Source organism: Lissotriton vulgaris, chromosome 8 (genome assembly GCF_964263255.1).
Source record: "Lissotriton vulgaris chromosome 8, aLisVul1.2, whole genome shotgun sequence".
NCBI lineage: Eukaryota > Metazoa > Chordata > Amphibia > Caudata > Salamandridae > Lissotriton > Lissotriton vulgaris.
In genome coordinates, this window is record NC_141696.1 from 792,497,353 (window position 1) to 792,522,514 (window position 25,162).

The 25,162-nt window shown below is 47.1% G+C and overlaps 1 protein-coding gene across 5 annotated transcripts in view; it reads left to right on the top strand.

The window, feature by feature from the left end:
* FHL2 (four and a half LIM domains 2) overlaps positions 1-25,162 on the top strand; it is a 404,990-nt gene that overhangs the window by 353,232 nt on the left and 26,596 nt on the right. Inside the window, exon 1 of one of the 5 annotated variants that reach the window (XM_086934674.1) lies at positions 10,535-10,638. The exons of the other annotated variants lie outside the window; for them this stretch is intronic. Coding sequence (XP_086790800.1) covers positions 10,621-10,638 — 18 coding nt within the window. The 5' untranslated portion in view covers positions 10,535-10,620. Of the gene's footprint in view, positions 1-10,534; positions 10,639-25,162 lie in introns of those variants that run through there. 5 annotated transcript variants of the gene reach the window in all.

Consider the following 25,162-nt stretch of genomic DNA (forward strand, 5'->3'; position numbering starts at 1 on the left):
AAAGCCAATAAGCCTTTAACTGAGGATTGTTATCGCATTATGTTACAGGCTGTAGACAGGCATTCTGTTATTGGAAATCTCACAGATTTCCATCGTAGGCAAGAGCTTTGACGTTCAACCTCCCCTGTAAAAACCCTGGGGTTAGAAGATTTTCTTTTATTTATTATTTTTTTTAAAACTTTGTTATGAAAAACAAAAGCATTACAGATATGGGCCTACAACCACAGGGGCCGGCCGCTAGTGTTTGTCGATTATGTACGTAGCGCAAAAGGCAGCGGCTGACCCCAGTAGGTCCAGCAGAGGTACAGGATACACTTTCGGCAACACAGGAGGTATGCAGGATACAAAATGTTTTTAAATTTTATAAAGGAACGGGTTAGAAGATTTTCAATTGTGATAATCCTTGCTAAACCCTATGTATATGGTTGTATATTGTTTTGCCAATTGTAATTTGTTTGCAGATTTGCAAATCTACAACTGTGAGCATGATGGTTGCTAGCAAAATGCACACATTAGAAGGCCTGTGTTGATTATGGTGTCAAGCCAACGGCAAAGGCTATAGGTCTCATTGATTCGTAGGGAAAAGTTATGTCACAATTTCTAGGTTTCATCTGTTTATAATGAAAAGTTCCTTGAAAGCCAGTAGTTCTGAAATACTTATTGTGAAAAGCATGTGTGGAAGGCAACATGCTCTTAACAATGGATGCTTGTTCCACTGTGGTCAAAGCCTGTAGGCAGGTATGTTGGTAGACTCTTACAGATTACCTTATTCAGCCATGGTTTTGGTTTCAGTGAATTCCTCAAACAAACTGTGTGTATCGAAAATTTAGATGTGATGATCCTCATTAGGCCTACTTAGGCGGACTTTTATGTGCTATACTTTTATTCTATGTACTTGATGCTTTCCTTGTGGGAAAGCTTATGCTCAATCCAGTAGGTCTGACTGGGTTCTGATGACAAGTTAATGATAACGGCTATAGCCCTTATTGAATCATCGGGACCTTTATGCCAGAGACCATAGTTCTGATCTGTATTTATAGAGATTACTACAAAGGTAATAGGCCTCATTTATGTACCATGAAACATATATGTTAAAGACAGTTAGCCTTTAAGAGCAGATTGTTATTGTACCATGTAAAGCCTGCAGACAAAACAGAGGTTACAGGGATGTTATAGTTAGGTTCTCATTTAACACAGACAAAACCATAGAAATTCACCAGTTATAGTTACAGTTATCTCCAGTAACTATAATTCATGCCCTAAGAAAACTAAAACTCACACCCCGCCATGCACAATTTGCTCATCAATAATTTTACAGCAAACGATGCACTGATATTATAAATGTTGTCATGGAGATGTCATGAGTGATGTAATATGTGGGGAATTAGCAGTGCATGGCAAGGGCGCAAGTTAAAGTTACTTTTAATGGTAACTATAACTCACATTACTTTCTCCAGAGGGGGGCAGAGTGGCTCCCTCCATTTTCATGGGACAGCTTGGGGTTGGGGTCCATGGGGCGGTAAACTGGTCGGTGAGAGGTTTCCCGCAGTCCCCCTCCTCCTATTTGTATGTGGCCGGGTCCCAGGGGTGGCAGTCCCCAGAGCCCCTTTCCCCCTATTTGTACATGACCGGGCCCCAAGGGTGGTTGTTCCCAAGGTCAAAATCATCCCAGTAATGGGGAACTCACAGCCCTTTTCCCTCAATTATTTTATGGCCGGGTCCCGGGGTGGTGGAGCCCAAGGACAAAAATGGCCTGGGGAGAGGAGGCATGCACGCACCTACTTCTCCTCATTATAATTAATTATCCATCTTCTGAACCTTCCCCACCAGGGGGCATAAATCATACAAGCTTGGTAGCCAACACTTGTGTTTTGTTATAACATTTTACTGCAAATTTGTGGTAAAAAAAACAAAAAACATGTTTGTCCCCCTGTGGGGTTCCTGTGACGTCCCACCACCAGGCCTAGGAAGTCAGAGTATTTCTTCTTTTTTCACCTTTTATTTTTTTACATGTTTTTTGTCTTGGGACTCGACCCGGGTGGGCCAGGTCCTGGGGGCATTGTGCAAAAATAGGAGGGGGGGTCACACGAGCCCCCCTGCCTGGGCTTATTATGCCCCAGGGGCCACCACCTTCCCAGGGCTTCTTTAGTATTAAATCTGTTTATTCAGAGCAAAAAATTCCGACCCATGCTTGTGGAGGCACCGACCACACAGTTACAATGCTTAAGTAAGATCATAGCGGGCATAGGTGTCATTCAGGACGCATTAAACACAGCAAGCCGCCTACAACCCAGTTGGGACGGCCGCGTCAAAAAGCAATGTAGCGTGTCGGATGCTGAAATGATCTGTGCAACAAAACCAAACCCCAAACAACCCCAAAAGACCCCCCCTTCCCCCTTCCCCCACCCCCCACCCCCCTTCTTGTCCGCTAAGTAATCCATGCCAACCCCCATCTAGCCCAGCAGCTCTATAGGGCCGGTTCTTGAACTATTTCACACTGCACTTTACGCCTGCGGGTCTTGGTCTTAGGTTCAGGGAGCGGGGTGTCTGCGAGATGTAGCAATCGCAGGTATGGGGGCAGCTCAGCTCCCGAAATTCCCCGGTGAGCAAAGTCAAAAATGGCTGCCAGATGTCCGCAAACTCCTCGCCCCGTCCTGCCGCTGTCAGGGACAGTTTCTCCATCCCCAAAACTGTCCAGAGTCTATGTAGCCAGCCAAGGTGTATGGGTGGCTGTGGGTCTCACCAGCGTGCCACAATGTTCTGCACTGCAGCTCCCAGAGCTATGGCAATCAACCTCCCTCTCATGGATTTCAGGGGATACATCAGCGCGTTTGGCAAACCAAGAATTACATAGGCAGGGAACCTGGGAAGCTGGGTGTCTAAGTGTGCGTCTACAAGATCTAGGATGGTGGCCCAGTATTGTCGTAGCCTCTCACAGCTCCATAGCAGGTGTTCGAGTGTACCCCGTTCCCCACATCCCCTCCAACAGCGATCGCTTGCCTTGGGATCCCAACGATGGATGCGCGCTGGGGTATGGTACCAATACAAGGCTACTTTAGTCAGGGTCTCCGTGAGGCCGGTGTGGTAGGCCGAGTGTCTGGCTCAATGGTAAATCCCCTCCCACTCCTTCCGTGTAAGCTGCCTCCCCAGGTCTTCCTCCCATCTAGCCTTCCCCGGGTGGTATTGTATATGTGAGTGAGGAGTAAATGTTGGTACAGATCTGAGAGTAGTTTCTTCTCAGACGTGCGCGTGAGAAGCCATTTCTCATACGGCGTGAGGAAACGCTGCGCTCCCGGCCGAATGGAGGGGTGTAAGACCCAATGCCAGACCTGTAAGTATGGGAGCCTGTCTGCCTCCTGTATCCCATACTCTTCTTTCACTTTCTGAAAGGAGAGGATGCCCTCCAAATTGAACATGTGCCCCACCTCCCTACAGGGAGTGGTCCTCCAAGTTTTAAAAAGCTGTGGGTCCAAGCCCGGAGTAAAGTCGGGATTCCCGAAGCTGGGCGTCAACGGGGAGGGAAACGAGGTGAGTTCTCTCCGGACAGCCACTTGATCCCAGACCTTCATCACCGTTCTCGTGATGTATGATGCATAGAGGTTAGGGGGTCTATGACGCCGCGGCAGAAAGAATACTGACATGTGTGTTCTGCGTTCACAGGACCCACTCCTTCCTTGCACTCCTTTTAATTTTCGTACAAATTTTACTCCATGCGTGTAAATATCAGTTTGTAAATTTTATTGATTCCAAACTTGATTATTGTAGCGAGTCTTTCATCCATATAGCTTATATTTAATTCATTGATTTTAACATGCTTGTAATTATTCCCAATGCATTTCAAGCATTACGCTCTTCATCAGGGAATTATACATCTTAGAGCTTTCTCATAGCGTTTCAACGCCGGTGTGTGGTTCTGCTTGTATCCCCTCGCTACTCTGGCGTGCGCCGCGGCAGAAAGGGCACACCTTAGAGGGGTCGACCAGCAACAGCCTGGTCCTGAAAGAGCCAATGTTTGCTGGACTCAAGTTGGTACCATTCCACTAGAGTACGCAGCTGTGCCGCTTGAAAGTACAGGGTGAGGTCCGGTAGACCCATGCCCCCATGCGCAGGTGAGAGCGCCGCTATTCGCTGCTTAAAGCGTGGGCGGCACCCATTCCAGACATAGCGCGCTAAGTCCGCTTGTGTCTTCTGGAGCCACCCCACCGGTGGGCGTAGAGGAAGGGTCTGAAAGATGTACAGAATCTGCGGTAGGAGGGTCATCTTGACCGCCCCTACACGTCCGAGCCACGAAAGTGTGAGGCAGTTCCATTTCCGCAGTGTCTCACTAATTTGCGCGCTCAGTTTGGCCTAATTGGCTTCTGCCGTGCCCCGCACCGTCGGCGCCAGTAGGACCCCCAGATAAGGGACTGTGGAACTGGACCACTGCAGGTCGAACTCGGCTTTGGCATCTGCCAACACGTCGAGGGGCAGGGACACATTCAGGGCCACCGATTTTCCCACGTTAATTTTAAAGCCCGAGGCCCGCGCAAAGGAGTGCAGTTCGACCAGAAGTGCCCGCAGGGATTGCTTAGGGTCCATTAGGGAAAGCAGGATGTCGTCTGCATACAGGCTGATCTTGTGCGTGTCTCCCCAATGGGGATGCCCCTAATGCGGTGGTGATGCCTGACCCTCTATGCCAGTGGCTCCATGTAGAGCGCAAACAGGAGAGGGGAGAGCGGGCAGCCCTGCCTGGTCCCCCTGCCTATCGGGAAACGCGGTGAGGTGTGGCCATTTACCCGTACCGTCGCGGTGGGCTGTCTATAGCAATTAAATATCCGATTTCGGGTAGTCTCCCCCAGGCCGAATCTCTGGAGTGTCTGTTCAAGATAGGGCCAGTGCACCCGATCGAATGCCTTCTCGACGTCAATGGCGAGAAACATACATCCCGGCCTTGTGCGCGAACCCGCCTCAATAAGATGGAGGACGCGCCTGGTCTTGTCGCTCGTTTGCCGCTGGGGGATGAAGCCGGCCTGGTCGGTTTCGACCAGCTACTGCATGTACGGCGCCAAACGGCTCGCGTTGATACCCGTGTACAGCTTAAGGTCTACGTTCAATAGAGATATTGGTCTGTAGGACCCGCACTGGGTGGGGTCCCTACCGGCTTTGGGTATCACCGATATCGCCCCCTCTAGCAGTTCCGGGGGGATAGACCCGGCCTGGTCGAAGGTGTTGAAGAGATCCCGCAGTAGGGCGGCCACTTGCTGGCAGAACTTCTTATAAAAAGTCGCAGAGAATCCGTCCGTGCCCGGGGATTTCCCCAGCTTGAGGCGGGAAATCACGGAAATGACCTCTTCCAGACCAATGGGCCTGTCGAGGAACTGAGATTGAGCTTCGGTCAGCGATGGGAGGGTTGCCCCGTCGAGGTAGTCGTTACCGCGTTGCATGTCTAGCCTGTCCGCCTCATACAGGTCGGCATAAAAGGTCCCGAATGCCGCCGCTATGGCAGCGTCCTCGGTGAGCGTATCTCCTCGAGCGGATCGGATGGCGTGGATGCGCCGTTGCTGCCGCTGTTTCCGCAGCTTGCATGCCAATAGCTTCCCACAGCGGTCCCCACCTGTGTAGTAAGCATGTTTCAGGCGTATAGCTGCGAATTCCGCAACATCCTGATCCAGCGCGGCTAGCATCTTCCGCTCTGTGCAGAGCTGGCGCCATGCCCTGGCCGCCCCGGTGCGCTGATGCAGTTGTTCCAAATCCTTTATGCGCTGTGTGAGGTCGGCCCTTTTCTGTGCGCACTCCCTATTGTTGGCTGCCGCCAGCGAAATAAACTCGCCTCGGAGGACAGCTTTTAGCGTTGCCCATTGGGTAGCTTTGGAAATGTCCCCGTTAGCATTGTGTGTGAGAAATTGACTGATGGCTGCCTTGATCTTCTCCACTGAGGAGGGGTTCTGCAGCAAGTTGTCGCGCAAGCGCCAGTGACGTTGTGGGCTGGGTGTATCCGGTACCAGAAAGGATGCCGAAATCGGGGAGTGATCAGAGAGTGAGGCTGGATGGATCTCCACCTCCTGCGCGTGTGTTGCCAGTTGGGCGGAGCAAAGCAGGTAATCTAGTCGCGCATAAGACTTATGGGCTGCCGAGTAGTGGGTGTAGGCTGTGTCCTGAGGATGAAAGTGTCTCCACAAATCGATCAGTCCCAGGTCTGCAAGATGTGCGTGGCCTTCCGTCGACAGTGCCCCCACCTGGCCCACCCTCTGGTTGGAGCGATCGGCGACGTTGTGGAACACCAGGTTTAAGCCCCCCCTAGTAGTAGGTGTTGGTGCGTGTTGGCTGTGGCCGCCTCAAGCGCGGAGTGCAAGTACCTTTCCTGTCCTTCATTGGGTGCGTACATGGAGCCTATTAGTAGTGTCTGCCCTGCCACAAGGAAGCGGTGGATTAGTAGCCTGCCTTTCACTTCCACCTCTTTCTGCAACACCCGCCCCTTAAAAGACCTTGCTACCAGTATGGCCACCCCAGCTACTTTCTTGGACGCGGACGAGAACAGCTGCTCAGGGAAGGCGCGGGACCGAAGCCGGTGATGGTCCTTGGACAGCAGTGTGTCTCCTGCAGGAGGCAGATGTCGGCCTGCGAGCGCTCTAGGAAGGAGAGGATCGCCCTGCGCTTGTTAGGGCAATTAAGCCCCCTGACATTTAGGGAAAGAATAGTCAGTGGAGGCATCATTCCAGGCGTGAAGTGGAGACGAGCTCATGTTCAGTGTGGGATGGTGGCCTGAAGGATAAAGGGTCAATGGAACCTCTCAGCGTCTGCGCACAAGAAGGTACCCACCCACCTTCCCCCCTCCCCTCCCCCCAAAGGACCGTCTCACCCGAACCCCAACTAGTGAGTCCCACAACTCCCACCCCACCCGTACCCAACCTCCCTCCTCATCTCCTCCCCCCAACAGAACCCCAATTAGGAACCCCAAAGAACAAACCATAGTCCTGGTCCTGGTGGCAACACAGGTCCGTAGAAGGGTCTCCGTAGGGAACGTGACAGTGGCGGCTTCCCCCCGGCCCCCCGACCCTCCCCATGTTAAAGCAAAGTGTGGTGAGTGACCCCCATCGTGCCGCTCACGGGGTAACAGTGGTATCCCGCTCCACCTCCTGGACAGCCGCTGCCTGTTCCTGGGCTATTGTCTCAGGGTCTGGCTTTAGGCGCGCACCACGTCTGCGCCTCCCTCCAACCCTCTGCCAGTCGTCCTGGTTGCGCTGCGCCGCGCCGGTCTGTCCTGGGAGCCATGGGGCAATCCGTCCTCCGAGTCCGAGAGGTCTGGCAGGTCGATGTTCAAGAGGGAGCAGGTGTCCCTGAGAGAGCGAAGTTGGTGCAGTTTCCCCTGCCATTTGAAAATGATCCGGAATGGGTGGCCCCATGAATATGGTACCTCTTTCTCGCGCAAGAAGGCTGTCACAACCTTAAATGCGCACCTCTTTTGCAGCGTGATAGCCGACAGGTCCTGAAACAATGCAACGTTCACCCCACGAAATTGCAAAGGTTGCTTTCGCCGAGCCTCTTGAAGAATCCGTTCCTTCATCGGGAAGTCAGGAAGGTAGGCCAGAATGTCTGACAGGGGCCCGTCGCGGCAGGCCCACCCTATGAGCACGGTCTATGCGTATAGGGAAGTCCTCCACTTCCCCCAGCACCTCCCGGAAGAGCTCCTGCAGGTATCCAGTGACACTGTTCCCCTCTGCACCCTGTGGCACATTCCTGACCCGTATATTATTCCTCAGAGAGCGGTTCTCCAGGTCCTCAGCGTGTGCCTGAAGGCCCACCTGTTGCTCTTGAAGACGGAGGACTTCCTGCTGCAGGTGCACTAGTTCTTCACTGCGGGCATGGCCGATCTCCTCCACTGACGCCACCCTTTCCCCTAAACCATCCAGGTATCGACTGAGTTCCCGTTGTTCCCCGGCGATGTCTTGTTTGAGAGCCTGGAAGTCGTTTCTGAGGGTATTGAATAGCGCCTCCAAAAAGGTGCGTGTGATGGGAGCTTCATGCTCTTCTTGGTGCTGCGCCCCTGTATCAGCCGGGGTGGAGGGGGGCGTCTGAGTCTTCCCTCCCTTGGTGGTAGGTTTGTCGAGCATATCCGTGATGGTGCGGTTGGTCCTGCGGCTTGAGTTGGCCATGTTGCCCCCTAGTTCAGGCCCGCGCCTTGTTCGGGCCCGGGAAGGAGTCTGCTCTCGCCTGCCAGCGGGTTACACGGTCCCACCGGCGATACCCCTGTGGCCTTCAAACCTCCTCCGCCGTCACCTCCATTTCGGTTCCTGGCCGTGGGGCTCGCCGTCGCCCACCCCCGTCTGCCTCTACAATCTCGGTCCGGCCCCGACAAACGTCTCGTACACCTCCCACCGGGGGTCCGATCACCCTGCCCCCCGAAATACGCGGCCCAGTCCTCACCTCGTTTCGGGCTTCCTCGCACCCCGAGACTCCCTCAATAGCAAAGAAAGTGCGCAAGCGTTGGACAATCTCGGTCAGGCCCCGACAAATGTCTCGTACGCCTCCCGCCGGAGGCCCGATCACCTGCCCCCCGAGATACGCGGCCCAGTCCTCACCTCATTTCGGGCTCCCTTGCACCCCGAGACTCCCTCAATAGCAATGAAAGCGTGCAAGTGTTGGACCCCGCTCCCTGCGCTCCGGGGGGTACTCGTCTCTCTCTGCGTGCCTCGGAGGTCCTGTCTCCCTTGTTGCTGCCCCCAGGTTCGGGCCTTCTGCTCTGCCGCCCAAACTCGTGCTCGCTAAGCAGCAGGGGTCTCACTCGGCCAGGGCAGCCCGTGTCTAGCTGCTTAGGCCCAAATCCGGGTCCCCGAGGGCGATGGCGCAGCGCTCCGCCAAACCCCCGGCCCCCGAGTCTGGTGTAGAGGCCCAATGCCAACAGCGGGGGCCCAGCCGCTCACACCTGGAACTCCTGCGGTCCGCTCCACCTCCGAGTACCGGCGCCGTGTTGTCCCCAGGGGCGCGCAAGCTCACCTCCAGTCCCGGCCCAGTCCACTGTGGGGAGCCTCAGCCTCTTCTGGGGTCAGCTCTGTGCTTATTGGGCCCCCACCGGGCCGGCCCAGTGCCTCTGCTGCATCCGTCCGCCGGGCTCCGCCGTACCCGACTAGGCCCAGAGCCGGGGCCTCGATTTGGACAGCTCGCCGGTCGGGGAGCCGGGCGGTCACCGCTCCTCGCTGCCTTCTGCATCACAGGGGAATTGCGCGGCCCCCACCAGCGGCCGCGGCCGATCGGGCTCCGTGGGGCTTACCACGAAGGCGTCTGCGCCATCTACAGGACCTCCGCTGCTCCTGCCGTTGAGGCCCCATCGCAGCCGCCTAGGCCCAAAGCCGGGGCCTCGATTGAGTCAGCCCGCCAGCCGGGAAATGGGCGGCCGCCGCTCCTCACCGCCCCAGGGGAGCCCTGCTACTCCGGCTATCGGGTGAGTCCGGCAACTCCTCGTCGGGCGACACCACTGCCCCGTCCACTGCTTGCAGGTCGAGCCGCTGTCCCCGCTACTCTGCCCAGCCTCCGGGGCCTACCTCGGCAGCGGCCGTCTCCCGCTCCGGGCCGGGGCGCTGGACGCTTCGCACCCCCTCGCAGGTCCGGGCCGGGGGCCGTTCTCGACGCTGGCGACCACCTGCCCACCTCACAGGAGCAGAAAATCGCTTGTGGTATAGGCCACCACCGCTGTAAAGAAGCCGATTGAGGCTTGGGCTGCGGAGCCGAGGGCAACCACGTCTGCCTAGCCCGCCATCTTGGCCACGCTCCCCCAGGGCTTCTTTAAACATTAATGCGGAGGAGGCCCTGGGAACTTTACATTTATTGTGGGGGGCCAAACTCTCCCCCCCCCCCCACAGCCCCGGGAACCACCACCTCCCCAGGGCAAAATCAAGAAAGGAGGTGGCCTACGTGGCCCCCCTCCAGGAGCCATACATGGTCCTGGAGACTGCCACCCCCCAGGGCCAGCTCCTGCTATCTAGAAGCCACGTAAGTAAAGAAACCACACACCTCTTTTCCTTCAGTGTGTTGATTAACTTTTTTTGTCGGTTTGCCCTTTTTCTTTGAGGAAGAATTATTTGAGGAGAAGGGGAGAGAGTCATTGTCAGATGCTTCTTCTCACTTGATGTGATTATGGACATGGTTGCTGACTGGGAGAGCAGGTTTCACCTACATCCCTCTCCTAGTCCATCCCAGCCTATGTCAAAATACTGACTGCATTCTATTTCATGGCCCTTAGATTTTTCCAGAGGGTCTGCTCTGACAATGTTAGCATCTCACAGGCTGTCCCGAAGCTTGCAGTTGCATCATGCATTGGCATGCATCAATAGAAGAGTGCACCAGCTTATCACATTTCGCAGTCACTGGCAAGAAGGCAATCTGTGACCAGGGAATGTTATGCTTTTTACACACTTGCCTCGTGTTCTAGATGCCACTGGTTGTACACATGTGGCACTTCAGGCATCTCACCATATAGCACACCTTTTCCGAAACAGACACACTGACACTCTATCAACCTTCAGGCTGTCTTTAATGCCAGGGGCTGCTTCATTGACGTGTGCCCTGCCTACCCTGGAAGCACACACTACAGCTACATTTTCTGGCAGTCACCTTTTGCACGTTGTTTGGTTGCTGGGGATTTCGATGACATGTGGCTTATTGGTAATTAACAACACCAAACACTGCGCCTGCATTGGTATCTAGGGGCGGAATCTCAAACATAGTCAATAATCACTACCACAGTTGGAAAAGACACCCTGTTGTTAAAAAAAAGCATGTCTTTTTTGACTGTCATGTTGGGTATGCTCTCTCTCCCTATCTTTTCAGACCCTACAGACATTCAAGCACAGTATCTCAGCAGAGGTACAGTAGGACACACATACGAAAACAAGTTATTATTTAAAGCACTTTGAAGGTCCTCAAATCCCAATTGTGATGTCTTGACTATCGGGGTGGGTGCTGGTGGTCTCTTTTGTTCACTGCCATTGAGTCTCCTCTGCAATGGCAGAGTCTCCTCCATTAGTGCAGATGTACCGCAACAGGTACAATATGGTTGTAACATACATGTAGTAACTATACCTGCATACATTACAATACAATACATTCCAACCACTAAATTATGGGGGTAGAAACAGGTAAGTCTACATTTTTGAGTAACTTTACACTTCGGATTTTGTGAATAGTGATAAGTAACAAAGCTGCTCAACAGTATTGGAGTAAATTATACATGTAAAATATGCACAAGTGTAAGTTAACTTTGTGAATATCCCCCTTTATTTAGAAAATTACTCAAATATAGGCAATGGCCTTAAGGGGTGTCTAAAGTTTTTTTGGTACCCACAATGTATGTATAGTTCACAGTTCTCATCCTTCACAAAGTTTTCCCGTTATTTTTCGCCTTTGTCAGTGCAAAGCTTTTTTTTCACACTTAACCATTTTATTGCGTTATGTTTCACATGAATAGAAATTGTCGAAGTGAATCAGAGGCCCAATTTAACTATTCTTCGTGCAATGGAGTGTTGGTTAAAAATTGCAGAGATGCATAGGGCGAAAGACAAAAAATAGTACAGCACCATATTTTGTAAGAGGCGTACGCCGATGGCAGCACTCATGCTAAAAATGGCTGATCTACATGACACTTGGCCTAGCACTATGGCACAAATTGTGTGTGTGTGTGTGTGTGTGCAAGCCAGCTGTGTTTAGCGTATGATTTGTACTTTAGATACTCCATCTCAGTACAAATTCCTTTCTGTATATATGTAGACAACAGCACACACAGTAAAACCCACATTATAGGTAGGTTTATAAGGCAATACAGCGCTTAACGCTTTGCTTGTGCCTCCTTTCCTTGGCGTAAGGGTTTGGTGGAAATTCAGATCAGGCTGCTTTACTAGGTCCTGCAGTGCACCAAAAGGTATAGGTTTGCACTGTCCCATTCCAGACACTCCCCTTTTTTTAACTGAACAGGAAGTTGGCACAAAACGGTTTTGGCACTGCTCTAGGGTCAACTTTCCGAGCAAATTATCTTTTTCAATTGAAAGATGTTTGCACCACTTTGTGTCCCTATGTATTATATGCGTGGCAGCTCAAATGTCAAGTAAATCTGGGCTACAGACGTTTTTCACACTTCTAGCTTATTTGCATCATATTTGCGTTCAAGACTGTAGAAAATTTTCTCCGCAATTTGTGTTTTCCTAATCTGTGCAAAATGGCATTGTGGAGAAGAAGAAAGGAGATGTAGCTGTAAGTGCACAACTGCCAAGGAAAGATTCCTTGGACTTTAAAAACAATGTTGGAGGAGAGGAACTCGATTTTCTGTGACATATATCTTCTGCAGAACCATTTGTAGCGTGAGGTAAATATACATATATATATGAGACATAAATTCCAATTTTCAGGCTGGTGCCCCTAAGTGAAAAACTTCACGAACTTTTCCACAAAAAACACTCTAATAACCATCAGGGGTGTATTCTCCATTAGGGCTCTAGGAAGGCGCCCCTCTGAAATTCTTATACATTTACCTAACAAAATTTAACACCTTCTAAGCTCATGAGGCACTGTGCTCTGGTGCTCATGACGAGCTGAGCTCGTCATGAGCCGTGGATCGCTCACACGCGGCGATAGTTCCCCTGCTGTGCTGAACGTTTCACGGAAATGGGTGTGGTCATGCCGAGCTCAGCTCGTCATGAGCACACGAGCACTGTGCCTCATGACGAGCTGAGCTCGTCATGAGCACGGGGGCGCTGTGCGGCCCCCCAGCACAGCGGGGGAATTAACCCCGCTGCGAAGGGGTTACATTTAATTTGAGATACGATCTATCACATGTCTTTAAGTCTGGGCTGTCTGTCCCAGGCTGCCTGCCCCACCTTGCTCAGCTCGTCATGAGCACACGAGCACTGTGCCTCATGACGAGCTGAGCTCGTCATGAGCACGGGGGCGCTGTGCGGCCCCCCAGCACAGCGGGGGAATTACCCCCGCTGCGAAGGGGTTACATTTAATTTGAGGTACGATCTATCACATGTCTTTAAGTCTGGGCTATCTGTCCCAGGCTGCCTGCCCCACCTTGCTCTGTAGCAGGAGACGGAAGCCAGGGAGTAAATCCACTTTGTGCACTGTGACACGCAATGCAGGGCTTAACTTTCTAAAGCCCTTTATTGCCATTGTAGTCTATGGTGGTATCCACTGTAGGCCAGTAATGGTTCAATGCATTAGAGTCTGCTGCCCTGCGGTAAGGCCAGTCGTCTGTCATTCACAGGCATAGATCCCACCCTTTCCCATTTGTCACGTGGTAGGACAGGATGAAAGCAGGTGGGATTTGGAATGTTACCAGCCGCCACTGATAAACATACTGTTCTACACCTAGCCAGCTCTTAAGAACTTTGCACGAGAGGAACCAATAACACAGCAGCTCTGTGCTTTAGTCACTTGCCTATGCCTGCTAAGTATAATTCTAATTTAGGGAGTCATTTGGCACTGATGCCTAGGACTAGTGCTTCATTATGGCTTTTGTAGGCAGGTACCTTAGCGCACCATCACAAAGGGGCACGATATAGCAAAGAATGTCCTAAACATGGTGTTGTTTCCGGGGGAGAGGGGGATTGCCAGAACAAAAAAAAGTAATTTAGTTGGGCTGCTAATAACTTTAATTTTGTTCTTTATTCCTGTGTCTTCACGATGGGCATAAGCTCTTAGTTTGTTGCCATCCTTGAGTGTGCACTCCTCTCATGGAAGCTTTCTAGCCACCTTACCTTGTTTCTATTTGGGCACTTCTCAAATATATTGCCATTTAATTTATTTTCCAATTTCTGACCACCTTGGGCTTATGCCTGCACAGGATATCTTATATTCCTCGCCCTCCAGACAGATAGCCTCTATGGCTCTGTCACCTTCGACTCTACTTTTCTGTCACCGGACTTAAATCTAAGCTTTTATTCTTTTTGTATCCCAATAACGTTTTCCTTGTATTGCATTTTATACTTATATTTGAACGCCCCCTTATGTAGAGTGCATGGGAGACTTTTAGGACATTGTCCCAAAATAAATAAATTCAAATAAAGCAAAGCCGTTTGTATCCTAGCAGTAATACCTGTTGTGTAGAGAACTACGAAGCAGTACAAATACAGTAAGTGTTTTTTATAAACTTATATTATTTTATCATTAATATTAGGCATTAAAATCCCAGAAATGGAGAGCTGTTTATGTAAATACATTCAGAAAAGGCATGATAGCACTCACAAAGTGAGTTAAGTGCTGTCATAAATACAATTGTTGTTGGAGGCGGTGTGGGGGTAAGGATAAGTAGCATGGCAACTGTACTTTACGTAATGGGGAAAAGTAGATAATGGAATGTTTATGTTGGTTTGAAAACCATACACTTTCCATACACTGGGGGAAATCTTGATATTTGCATCATCTCAGCATCTTTAACATGATTAGTTCTTATTTAGCCTGAATAGCTTATATGATTAGTAGCCTACACCGCTGATAGATCCGGAATTACAGTTCTGGGACACAGAGCAGCTCACAGCATGGCATGGAGGCCCGCCCCAATGATTTATGCACTTACTTATATATTTACTTCATCATTTGAATGAGCCCTGAGGCAGCTGAAAGTTGCTTCAAAGCAATGAAAGTGGAGAAAGCAGACTTCTGGAAATACTGAAATTAGATGTCCCCCGGCTAAGAAAGGACAATAGTCATGTTGTGACGAAGTGAGACGTTTAGGGATATGAGAAAGTTGTTTTTGTGTGGAGGGCAGACAGAAGCATGTTCCAGAAGCATTGAGCATAGAAATATTTGCCATCAAAGATATTGGATTTTTCTGGGTGAATGATGTAGCAGTTTAGGGTGCATGGCCTTATGCATCTGGTCGAACTATAAATCAGCAAAACATTGGTTAGGTAGTCAGTGGCTGGGTCAGGTAGACCTAGGGCATGAACTCAATCCTTTGTTGTAAGGGGAGCAAATGAAACCACTGCTGAGCAGTGATATGTGGGGCGTGGGGGCGGATGAGGAGAGTGTTGCAGTTGTGGTCTCTCTGCAGTCTTGCAATTATTTTATTAAGGAGTTCTACTTATATTCTGTGGAAGTAGTCTGTTCTGGAGCTCATGAATGCATAGATGAGTACAACAGTGGTGGAAATGGTCCAATAACACATAAACAGTAGAAGGTTTTTCTAGATATTATTCACTTGAAGGATCAATGACATATGAGCATCAAGAATGTTCCCCCGTTGCTGATATTTTGAGAAAGGTGGTGAGGGCCCTTTGTTGGAGGATTAATCGAGATGAACATAATTTCTATCTCTAGTGATTTGAGATAGAGACAATTCAGGCTCTTAATATGTGTATGTGCACCAAGAATTATTTGCCTTTCATGCATGTTCACAGTTCCACCGGAAACTTTGATATGAATGTTGGTGTTGTCACACGCATGTGCATGTGTAAGTTGTAGCTTTCAAAAACGGTTGCAAGCAGTATCATGTCAATTTTGAAACAGGCAAGCTAGAGAGCTGAAGCTTGTTGGACTCTGCAAGGGATGTTTATTCAGCAAACCAGAAAAGGTGCTAATTTGACCTCATGAGAAATATTGGCTTAAAACAAGCAAAACCATTTAAAGGTTTTGCTTAATGCCACAGCTGGTTACAATCCCATCCAGGAAGATTGTGTGTCCAACCATGTTGAATTCCACTGAGCGATAGGGGAGGACCAGATCACAAAAATAACCATGGTTCAGGGAGATTTTCATGGATTTTCAGAATGGTGTTTTTATTTCCCTGGAGTATTTTAAACTGAAATTGCTGGTCACTCAGGCGTTTGTGGTGTTTGGTGTGAGCTAAAAGTTACACATTGACTATCAACTCCTGTATCTCAGGTAGGCTCAGAAGACCAGAGATGAGACAGCATTTGTCTGGTGACCCTGGTTCAGCATTGGGCGTCTTTTAAGGTGGAGTAATCAAAAAGTATTTTAGTGACTGTGGGTCTTCTTCCTGAAAAAGCACTTTAAAACATCTTGTGAGGAGTAGACTGAGGTTTCCTTCATGGAATCTGCAATGATTCATTGCACATTCCATGAGATGGTGCTGTCAGCAGTAGTAGCTTAATGATGATCCATATTGCTAACATTCAATCAAAGAGAATTAAGTGAATTTATTTGCAGATTGAAGTTGCGGGACATGGAGAAGCAGAGTCGGGAAGAGGCAACTATGTTCTAACAATGAGTATTTTGTTATGAAAGTGAGTCATGAGGTCTTTGCAATTAGCTGATTCGGAGTCGGTGAGTGAATACAACAGGGAGAACATGTCAATTATTTGTAAATGTTAAAGAGCTCTTCGTTGGACTTGTCTAAGTCATTATTATAAATCTAGAAATATGTGTTCTCTATTCAGAGAAGTGTATTATTACAACCCCTTTAATCAATGAGAATGGCTGTGTAATCAGAGGAGAAATGACTTTTCCTACTGCATAGTCTACTGTCTTAACTTGGCGTTGCAGAAGGCTGATGTCATTTGTTATTTATTTTATTTTTACTATCACACTGTCACAATGGACTAGTCTGCAATCTGAATCCAATGGGAGTAATGTGTACTTCCACACTTCTCCCAATCAATTGCCGGCCATACACTGACAATATGTTGATTAGAAGTAGACTCGAAGAACAGGAAATGGAATAAGAGAGATAAACAGAATCTCTGGATATTGCCTTTCTGCATGGTCACACAGCTGGGCACAGTCTGCCCTGCAGGAGTGCTGACATCTAAAGACAAGAGGAAGCTTTTAAGGATTTTATCATTCTGACTCCAGCACCTTATGCCTAACATTTCACATGATATACTTTTTAACAATCTCTGTATTTCCAACTTTTCGCGGCCAAGTGAAACCCTCGAACTTTCTCGAGCTGAAACATAATTAGAATTTATGTAACATGCAAAAAGACTATTCTGAGCTATTATGCTTTCGTTACTATAGACAACTATGCTCAATGTTGTATAAATACTTTATGCGCTTCTAAAAACTTTTAATGTGAAAAGTTCATAAATTACAACATAATAATTGCACATTAGTATAATAGAGTTCACCTAATAGCAAGCAATCACTTCCCCACTTAAGTCGATACCTTAATACCAAATGTATCTTAAAAGAAAGGGTACCAAGATTTGTCCTGGGTCAGGATCCTTTTCATTCCACTGATGGACGCAAACCAGTGCAAATATAAGTGTTCATAGTCCCCAAGAAATGACTCCTGAAAATAGTGTTCAATCACAAGCAAAATGGCCCATAAAAGAGTTTGACAAACAAGGTACTGTACCCTTTCTGCCAAACTCTTGATCCCTTCGCTCTATTTAAAGTTAGGAGGAATGTCAGTTTTCTTTTGGTGGAGCCCCTATTGGCTCCCTCGACAAAGAGATTACTCTTATGGGCTGTTGGAATAAGGGCATTGCATCACCCATCCTATTTAGGGCTGATGGTGTGATGTTCTGGAAAAACCTTGCAGGGACAAACAGAAAAATTAAAATAATGGCCATCATACCCAGAAAAGAACATTCCATGGGCATGGCAGTCATTAGTTATTTGTTTTTCAAAAACAAACTCTCACTTTAGCCATTGGTTTTTGCAAACAAAACGTTTGGTGGGTGGCAGTCAAAACCGATGGGAGCCTTTCATTAACCTTTTGGTACTTTCAGAGGAGCCACCATCATGTTGGGTTCTCTAAAGGTACAGAAATCACTACTGGCTGGCAGTGATCTCTAAATTTGGAGGGCAGCAGTCTGGGTGGCATATGGAATGTCCTCCTCCAGCTAGACAAATGGCAGGCCATCCGTCAAACCCTAAATCAGGCCATAGGTCCTTGAACACTAATATTAACCTAGAATACTTCTCTGTATCCAGTACAGTCTTTGGTTGACTACCAAACATAATAAGAGTGGAAAGCTTCAAAATACTGACCATGAAATCCAAGCTGTTGCAACTATGGATGATGATTGCCTAGCAAAAATGTTTTGGACCATGAGAAACCTATATTCTAAACGTTCAAGATGGCTGCCACCATTTCCAAACCTCCTGATTGTCCTCAGGTTCCATGGGACATGTAGTCTTCCTTGACTTAATTCATGTGCATTGCTTAGGATTTCTTTTAAGACTCGAAGCCTCTTTCAAAGTGGCACCAGCACTGTGCATACAATCGGCCTCTCGTGCTTCTGAGTGTTTGTATATTCAGTTACTTTTAATAACGCATAAGATCAGCACAGCTAGGTAAGGACCAGATTAAATATCATGACAGGAACTCACTTCAAACCTGATTGTCTATAGAAGTGACTTAGTTGGGTAGGAGTGAAAACAGATTCTGCAATAATAACAATATTGCGCTGAGAAAGTGGAAGAACCAAAACAGCTCAGCAGCTTGACCCTAGGGCCGGGGTTGGAAGAAAAGTGTTTTTACACATTGCTTACAAATAAGTATAGTCTTTTTGCTTCATCATCTAGTGGTGTGACAAAGAGTTCTACTGTCGTGGTGCGAGTATTGCCATGGTTCCACTTGTTTCAAGAACAAGGAACCATCAGGGAGTCAATTTAAAGTAAGCTCAAAGATTGGACTGAAGTATATTGGGTCACTTTTTAGCCAGTGATATATTAAAGCAGTGCCTACAGGAAAATTGTAGATCAGCAGAGTATTATAACCCCTTCCATGCTGATGACGGACCCCGGCTGTCATGCACCATGGTGGGCGCGTGCTGATGATGGCTGGGGGCCGTCATGACCACGCCCGCGATCGGAATGTGCCGCAGAGGCGCAGAATTCTAGCCGCGGCGGAGGGGTTAAAGATGAATTGTTTGCCCACTTAAAGCCAATGTAGTGTTCAATGGCTGGTGGAAACATTAATGAACGTTCTATGGTGTAAGAACTGATGTGCTGCTGCATTCTGCACAGACTACAGTTGTTCAATTTGATATTTGGTAAACCACCCCAAACTAGTTTAGCTTTGAACAACACCATCCGCCAATTCTTTTATAGTAGTAGTAGTAGTAGTAGTAGTAGTAGTAGTTTACTTTATTTGATAAAAAATTCATCATAAAAGTGTACAATTTATACAGTACATCAAAAAAAAAAAAGAGCAGGGACCCACCAATCCTATGTAAACATACATCATCCCATACTACTCATTTTTTTTTTAATTACTAAGATACAAGTGTACAGTTTATACAGTACATTAAAAAGATAAAAATGCAAGGACCCACCAATCCTATGTAAACATACAGCATCACCTACTACTCAATTTAAACAATTACTAAAATATACAATAAAAACCGTTGTCATAAGAAGCATAAAAAGGCACTTCCTGCCTTGGGGCCAACTGGCGGTTAGGTTAGATGGGGGGTAGACTTGGACCTCCTTGTACGTGTCTGCCACGCACGACCCAAATATTTAGCTACCCCACACACCATAGCAATAGAGGACGTATCAGTGCAGAGGACCCGTAGGGCCATTTTGTGACAGCTAAGGCCCAACCCCTTGCATAGTGGTTTTAACCATATCTTCCTGGCAACCCTATATGCCGGGCAGGCAAAGAAAAAATGAGCCACAGACTTGTTGGGGGCTGCACAACCAGGACAGGCTTTTGGTAGAACACCTGAATCTTTCCACCCAGAAGAGAAGTCATTCTCCGGTAGGGTCCCGAGCCTCAGTTTTAGGTAAAGTGATCTGTCCAGTGGTTTCTCTATATAATCAAGGAAGGGTTCGAGTTTTCTTGTCCATTTGATCTCAAGGAAACGCTGGGAGAGAGGGCCCCTTTCACTTCTGCGTATGGCCATCTCCTGTACCCAGTCCCAATAGAGCTTCTTGATCACTGCCTTGGGAGGCGGTGTTTGGCTCAACCATACTTCACTTAAGCCCAGTTGCACAACCAACTGTCTCAGGTTGCACAACCACTTTATCTTATTGCCTGTGTTGAGGAGGATGAGTTCATCTATAGTAATCATCACTGTGAAAAAATTGTTCCAACAATGGCCATAATCTTCAAATATTGGTATACACCACTGTTCCCAAGAAGCCGCGCGGCCGCACTTCTCTACCCCCGAGCGCGCAGTCCCATGTGTGGAGCGCGCACAGAGGGCACGGAGGGCACATCCCGTGAGAGTATTCGTGCCGCCGCCGCTTTTAAAAGGCGTGCGGCGCAAAAATCGGGCATTTCCAGATTGCAGGAGACGGCAGCGAAAGGAGCGAAGCTAAGTGTTTCCTTGTGACCACTTGGTGTTTGCTTTAAGTATTTCCCTGAACCGCCTTTCTTTGCTGTAATGTTTTAATTAGTAACGCGAGGCTGCGGGGGAGATGGAGTGCTTTATTTAAGAATCCATGTTAATTGCAGCCCCTTCACGAGCGGCGATTAACATGGACATTTAAATAAAAGCACACCATCTCCCCCGCAGCCTCGCGTTGCTATCAGAACAATACAGCAAGTTTAAAAAGGCTAATCTGCCTTGTTTGCAGACTTGCTGTATTGTTTTTGTAGTAACGCAAGGCTGCAGGGGAGATGGAGTGCTTTTATTTAAATATCCATGTTAATCGCCGCTCGTGAAGGGGCTGCAATTAACATGGATATTTAAATAAAAGCACTCCATCTCCCCTGCAGCCTCGCGTTACTACAAAAACAATACAGCAAGTGAAACGGACAATGTCCAGCTAATAGCTTGTAAGTTTGAGTATCAACAAAGAGGAAGCGTTGGAGTCCCTATGTGATTAGGAAGACTCAATAATGATGGAAATTCTAGGGTGGCTTGCGTGAGTGGACATAGACGTGTAGAACATCCCAAATAATCTTGTGGGGGAGGAGAGAGTTTGCCGAATGATGAATATTGTTATCAGCACTTCTTACAAACAAAGCCATGCCTACTAAGTGTGATAAGATTTGTTAGAAGCACTTTTTCACTCTGATAAGATTAGTTTGATGTCCAAGATTAGCGTCAGGTTGATAAGTAGAAGGACTGCGGCATTGAGGGGTGGTGTGGTCAGAGATGCAAATATACCAAGTGATACATTAGCGGTATCTCTAGTAAATCTACTATTAAACAACATCCGTATTAAACTCTGAATCTGATCCCTGAGTGGGAGGATGTGTTTGCAGTGTAGAAGCATATTTCTGAGTTCCAATTCCATCACAGCTGTGAATCGATACAATCTAGTTTATGGAGTTTTTCAATCCAAAATGCGTTGTAGATTATCCAAAATCTGCGAGTATGGGGGAGATTTTTCACTTAAAAGGGGGAGCGCCAAATCTTTTGCCATGTTCCAATTCGTGGCAATATGCCATTGTAAAGGGGTTGTAGATGCTGATAGTAGATTGTAAATCTTGAATGTAAAAAGTCCTTGTTTCATAAGTTTGTCTAATAACACCGGCAGGCTGGATGTGTCTGGGTTACCTAGTTTGCATAGAGTGGATTTAAATTTGCTGTATTGTTTTTGTAGTAATGCGAGGCTGCAGGGGAGATGGAGTGCTTTTATTTAAATATCCATGTTAATCGCCGCTCGTGAAGGGGCTGCAATTAAAATGGATTCTTAAATAAAGCCCTCTATCTCCCCCGCAGCCTCGCGTTACTACAAAAACAATACAGCAAGTCTCCAAACAAGACAGATTATCCTAGAAATACACGCAGTGTTTTTAAATTGACTGTATTGGTTTGGTAATAACACAAGGCTGCGGGGGAGATGGAGTGCTTTTGTTTAAATAGCCATATTAATCGCCACTCGTGAATAGAGTAACCCTTTTTAAGGGGAGTTTTGAAGCAGGGAGCAGAGAATATAGGTGTGCAAATTGAATGTTCTCAGCCCTTGGCTTACAACAAGAGGGGTGAGAGAATGGCAGAGAAGCCTCTGTGATGGGTCTGGACAGGTCTGAGACTATTTAGTCAAACCTGATATGTCACAAAACAATGCTATTTGTTGAGCAGCTGCGATTTTTTGTGAGTGGTGGATGGACGATGGCAACAGTTGATGTCTGGAGCAGCATAAACCCCTGCGCCAGCACCATCCCTGATATATACATGAAAGAGGGGTAGCCCCCACAGTTGAGATTCTTTCAAATAGACCTGTTTTAGTAGTTGGTGGTGTTTGTTTTTCCTTCTAGTGTTTGCCTCTTTTCATAATGAAATGGGCTTAGAGATTTGTGTCTTTTGAAAACCAGCTGCTAAAAGAAACAAAACTGTAGTTACATACGCCAATAAAATGCCATTAACTGAAATGCTATTATGGTGTTTTCGCTTCTGGGCAAAGTGTCATAGCCAAGAGTGGGGTTGATGAGACGTCTGTCCAGTAGGTTGGGGAGCGAAGACATACTCAGGCATATGCATCAAATTAAATACCGGGAGCAAATGGGCAGATTCTCAGAATCTGCCCCTTTGCTCCCGGTATTTTTGCATTTGGGATGCATCATCCCAAATGCAAAAATCGCAATTTGAGGAATCTCTAAATTGAGATTCCTTAAATTGCGATTGCATTTAAGGAATCCCAAATTGAGATTCCTTAAATGCAATGCATGAAAGTAAAAAAAATTGCGAATTTGCTAATAGGGGGAGCAAATTATCATGAAGTTGGACTTCATGGTAATTTGCTAAAACTTTGAAAAAAGCACTTTTGTGCATTTTTCAAAGTTTCATGTTGCGCACACACATGCCCTTAGGGCATGTGTGTGTGCAACATATGTGGATAGATCAATTTCAGGGGTGCAACAGGGTGTCATTTTGACACCCTTGCACCCTTGAAATTGCATGAGCAATTTGCAAGTACCTACTGTTACTCGCAAATTGCTCAAGCAATCTCCAATACATTCCAATGGGCCTCTAGGCCCATAGGAATGAATGGGACAGCATTCCTTAATTGTAACTAGCAATTTGCGAGTAGCAATTAAGGAATGTTAAGGAATCACTATTTTAATAGCGATTCATACATGCATAGGCTTTTGCTATTCCTAAATAGCGATTCCTTAAAAATCGCTATTTAGGAATAGCAAAAATCTACGTTGATGCATCTGCCAGACTGTTGTTTAAAGCTGAACGTGATTGTCAGTCTCCAGTGGGTGGATGTAGGGTCTGGGCATTTCATGGAAAAGATCGAAGGTATGCTCTGTACTTTAGGGTAAACATTCAACATGTTTCTCGGGGGTTCAGCAAGTGTCTTCTCCAGCAATGCTTTTTAATTCCAGAAGGGATTTTACTCCACTGCAGATGTCATTTGGTACCTTTACCGACTTAATGATTTATATTGTTTTGTCCTGAAGATGCTGACTGTGGTGTCCTGAATTTTGCCAATAATAGTGTGGAGTAACTGTAGCTGTTTATTCGATGCAGTGATTTTAGCTTTCTAATTTTTGATCTCCTTTAATCTATTTTTTTTAATGTAGCCATTGCAGGTATCACATAAAATGCAGCCCTTGTTCTCACTATGCCACTGGCCAGTCTGTCGTGTTTGTGCCGTTACTCCTAATTTGTTTGTCATATGCCTGAAACAAACATTAACTTCCCCATTTTCCCAACTATCGCCTGAAATCTGACGACTTATGCACATTTACCTCTACTCATTTCCTGACTTTTAGTAACAAGTCATCAGCTACTCAGTACAATAGATGAAGGTTTAGGTAAAAGAAAAAAAAAGCTATACTATATTTTTGATGCAACTAGAATCATTCACCGCCCGCAGGCTTGACCTGCCAGAATCGATATGAGGAAACTGAGGGTGTCATCTTTGGCTCATGACTTAATCTAATGCTCATATGTAAGTAGTATCTCCGTGTTCTAGAGGTAGTTGTATCCTTTCCAATGCAGAATTATAATTTTTTCTGGCAATTGCTCGATTACAGAATCGTGTGCTCTATGGGGTGTAGCATTCAACTTCCTTAGAGGGGCACACATCTGCAATTATAGCAAGGTTCTGCTCATTGATTACTACTCCAATTTCGATTTTGATCCTGCAACCCAGTTTGGCATCTTCTTAATAAACTTCGCTTTTATACAGCGGACCTCTCCAGTTATGAACATCTTCAGTTCCAGCATTAAATCTACCTTCCTCAATATGATGGCATTGGACGGTATGTTTAATGCGCGGCAGTCATGTAGTAACAAGAATCCGATGATTCTATGAACCAGGGGAGCTCCTTTGTTCTTCCACAGTCGTTCTTAGTTGCTGAAAGCCATTCATTTCCTCACACTGGAGTTAAAATAAGCCTGTGACTTTTATTGTATGTTAAGTCCTATAAGACTGTGTTTGCATAGGCTTTCTCTGTGTTCTGGAGGAATGTGGAACACAGTCAGTTCTGGTGTTCCAGGTTCCGTCTGCGGCAGTAATGGCTGGTGGTAATGTTTATGAAGGAGTTTACCACCAGAGCGACAGTTGGTCTATTGAAGGAAATTTTGCATGAAGGAGTTCTGTCAGTGATCATAATCGATAAGGCATGCAGTTGACCTCCCTAGAAATGTAGGGTCTTTAGCATTCTCCAGTATTGGGCACAACCGCACCTCTCTTAACAACCCCCTAAAGGAATGGTATTGCTGAGAGGGCCAACTGGGTGGCTAAAGGTACCATTCAGATGGTGGTGGTGTGTGGGCGAGATGTCTTTGGTATGGTACTCATACGATTGTACCGCCGCTGGAGTCTTGTGCTTTTCTAAACCTGAAGTGTACTTGCCTGTGTAACCAATTCATGTCATGGCGTGCTTATCCAATTTGCAAACCGGCCTTAAGACCCTTAACGTGGCGCTGTATGTGTGAAAATGCACCATCTTTTCACTTTTTTAAGTAAACATTTAGAGTGACATTTGGGGCTGCACACGCGCGTGGTCTGGTTCCTGGCGCACATAGCCCTGGTTGCAGTGCACGGAGACCCTCCACTGCCGCACACAGAGGAAAATAATTAGAGGGAACATTGGTATACATCCTATTAATTTAAACTTGGCGACAGAGATATTCTAGACATATTTTATTTTATCACTTATTTTATTTTCATTTTATATAATTTCCTTATTGTTAAATGTATAAAAGACATTTCATCACAGATACACTTTTTATGAGTATTTTTTCAAAGTACATGATTCTTAACAATTACAGACAAATATCACAAAATAATTATAAATATATACAAAATCATATGACACAAACTACTTAAGAAAACACCACTTGATAATATGCACACAACCTCAGGATAC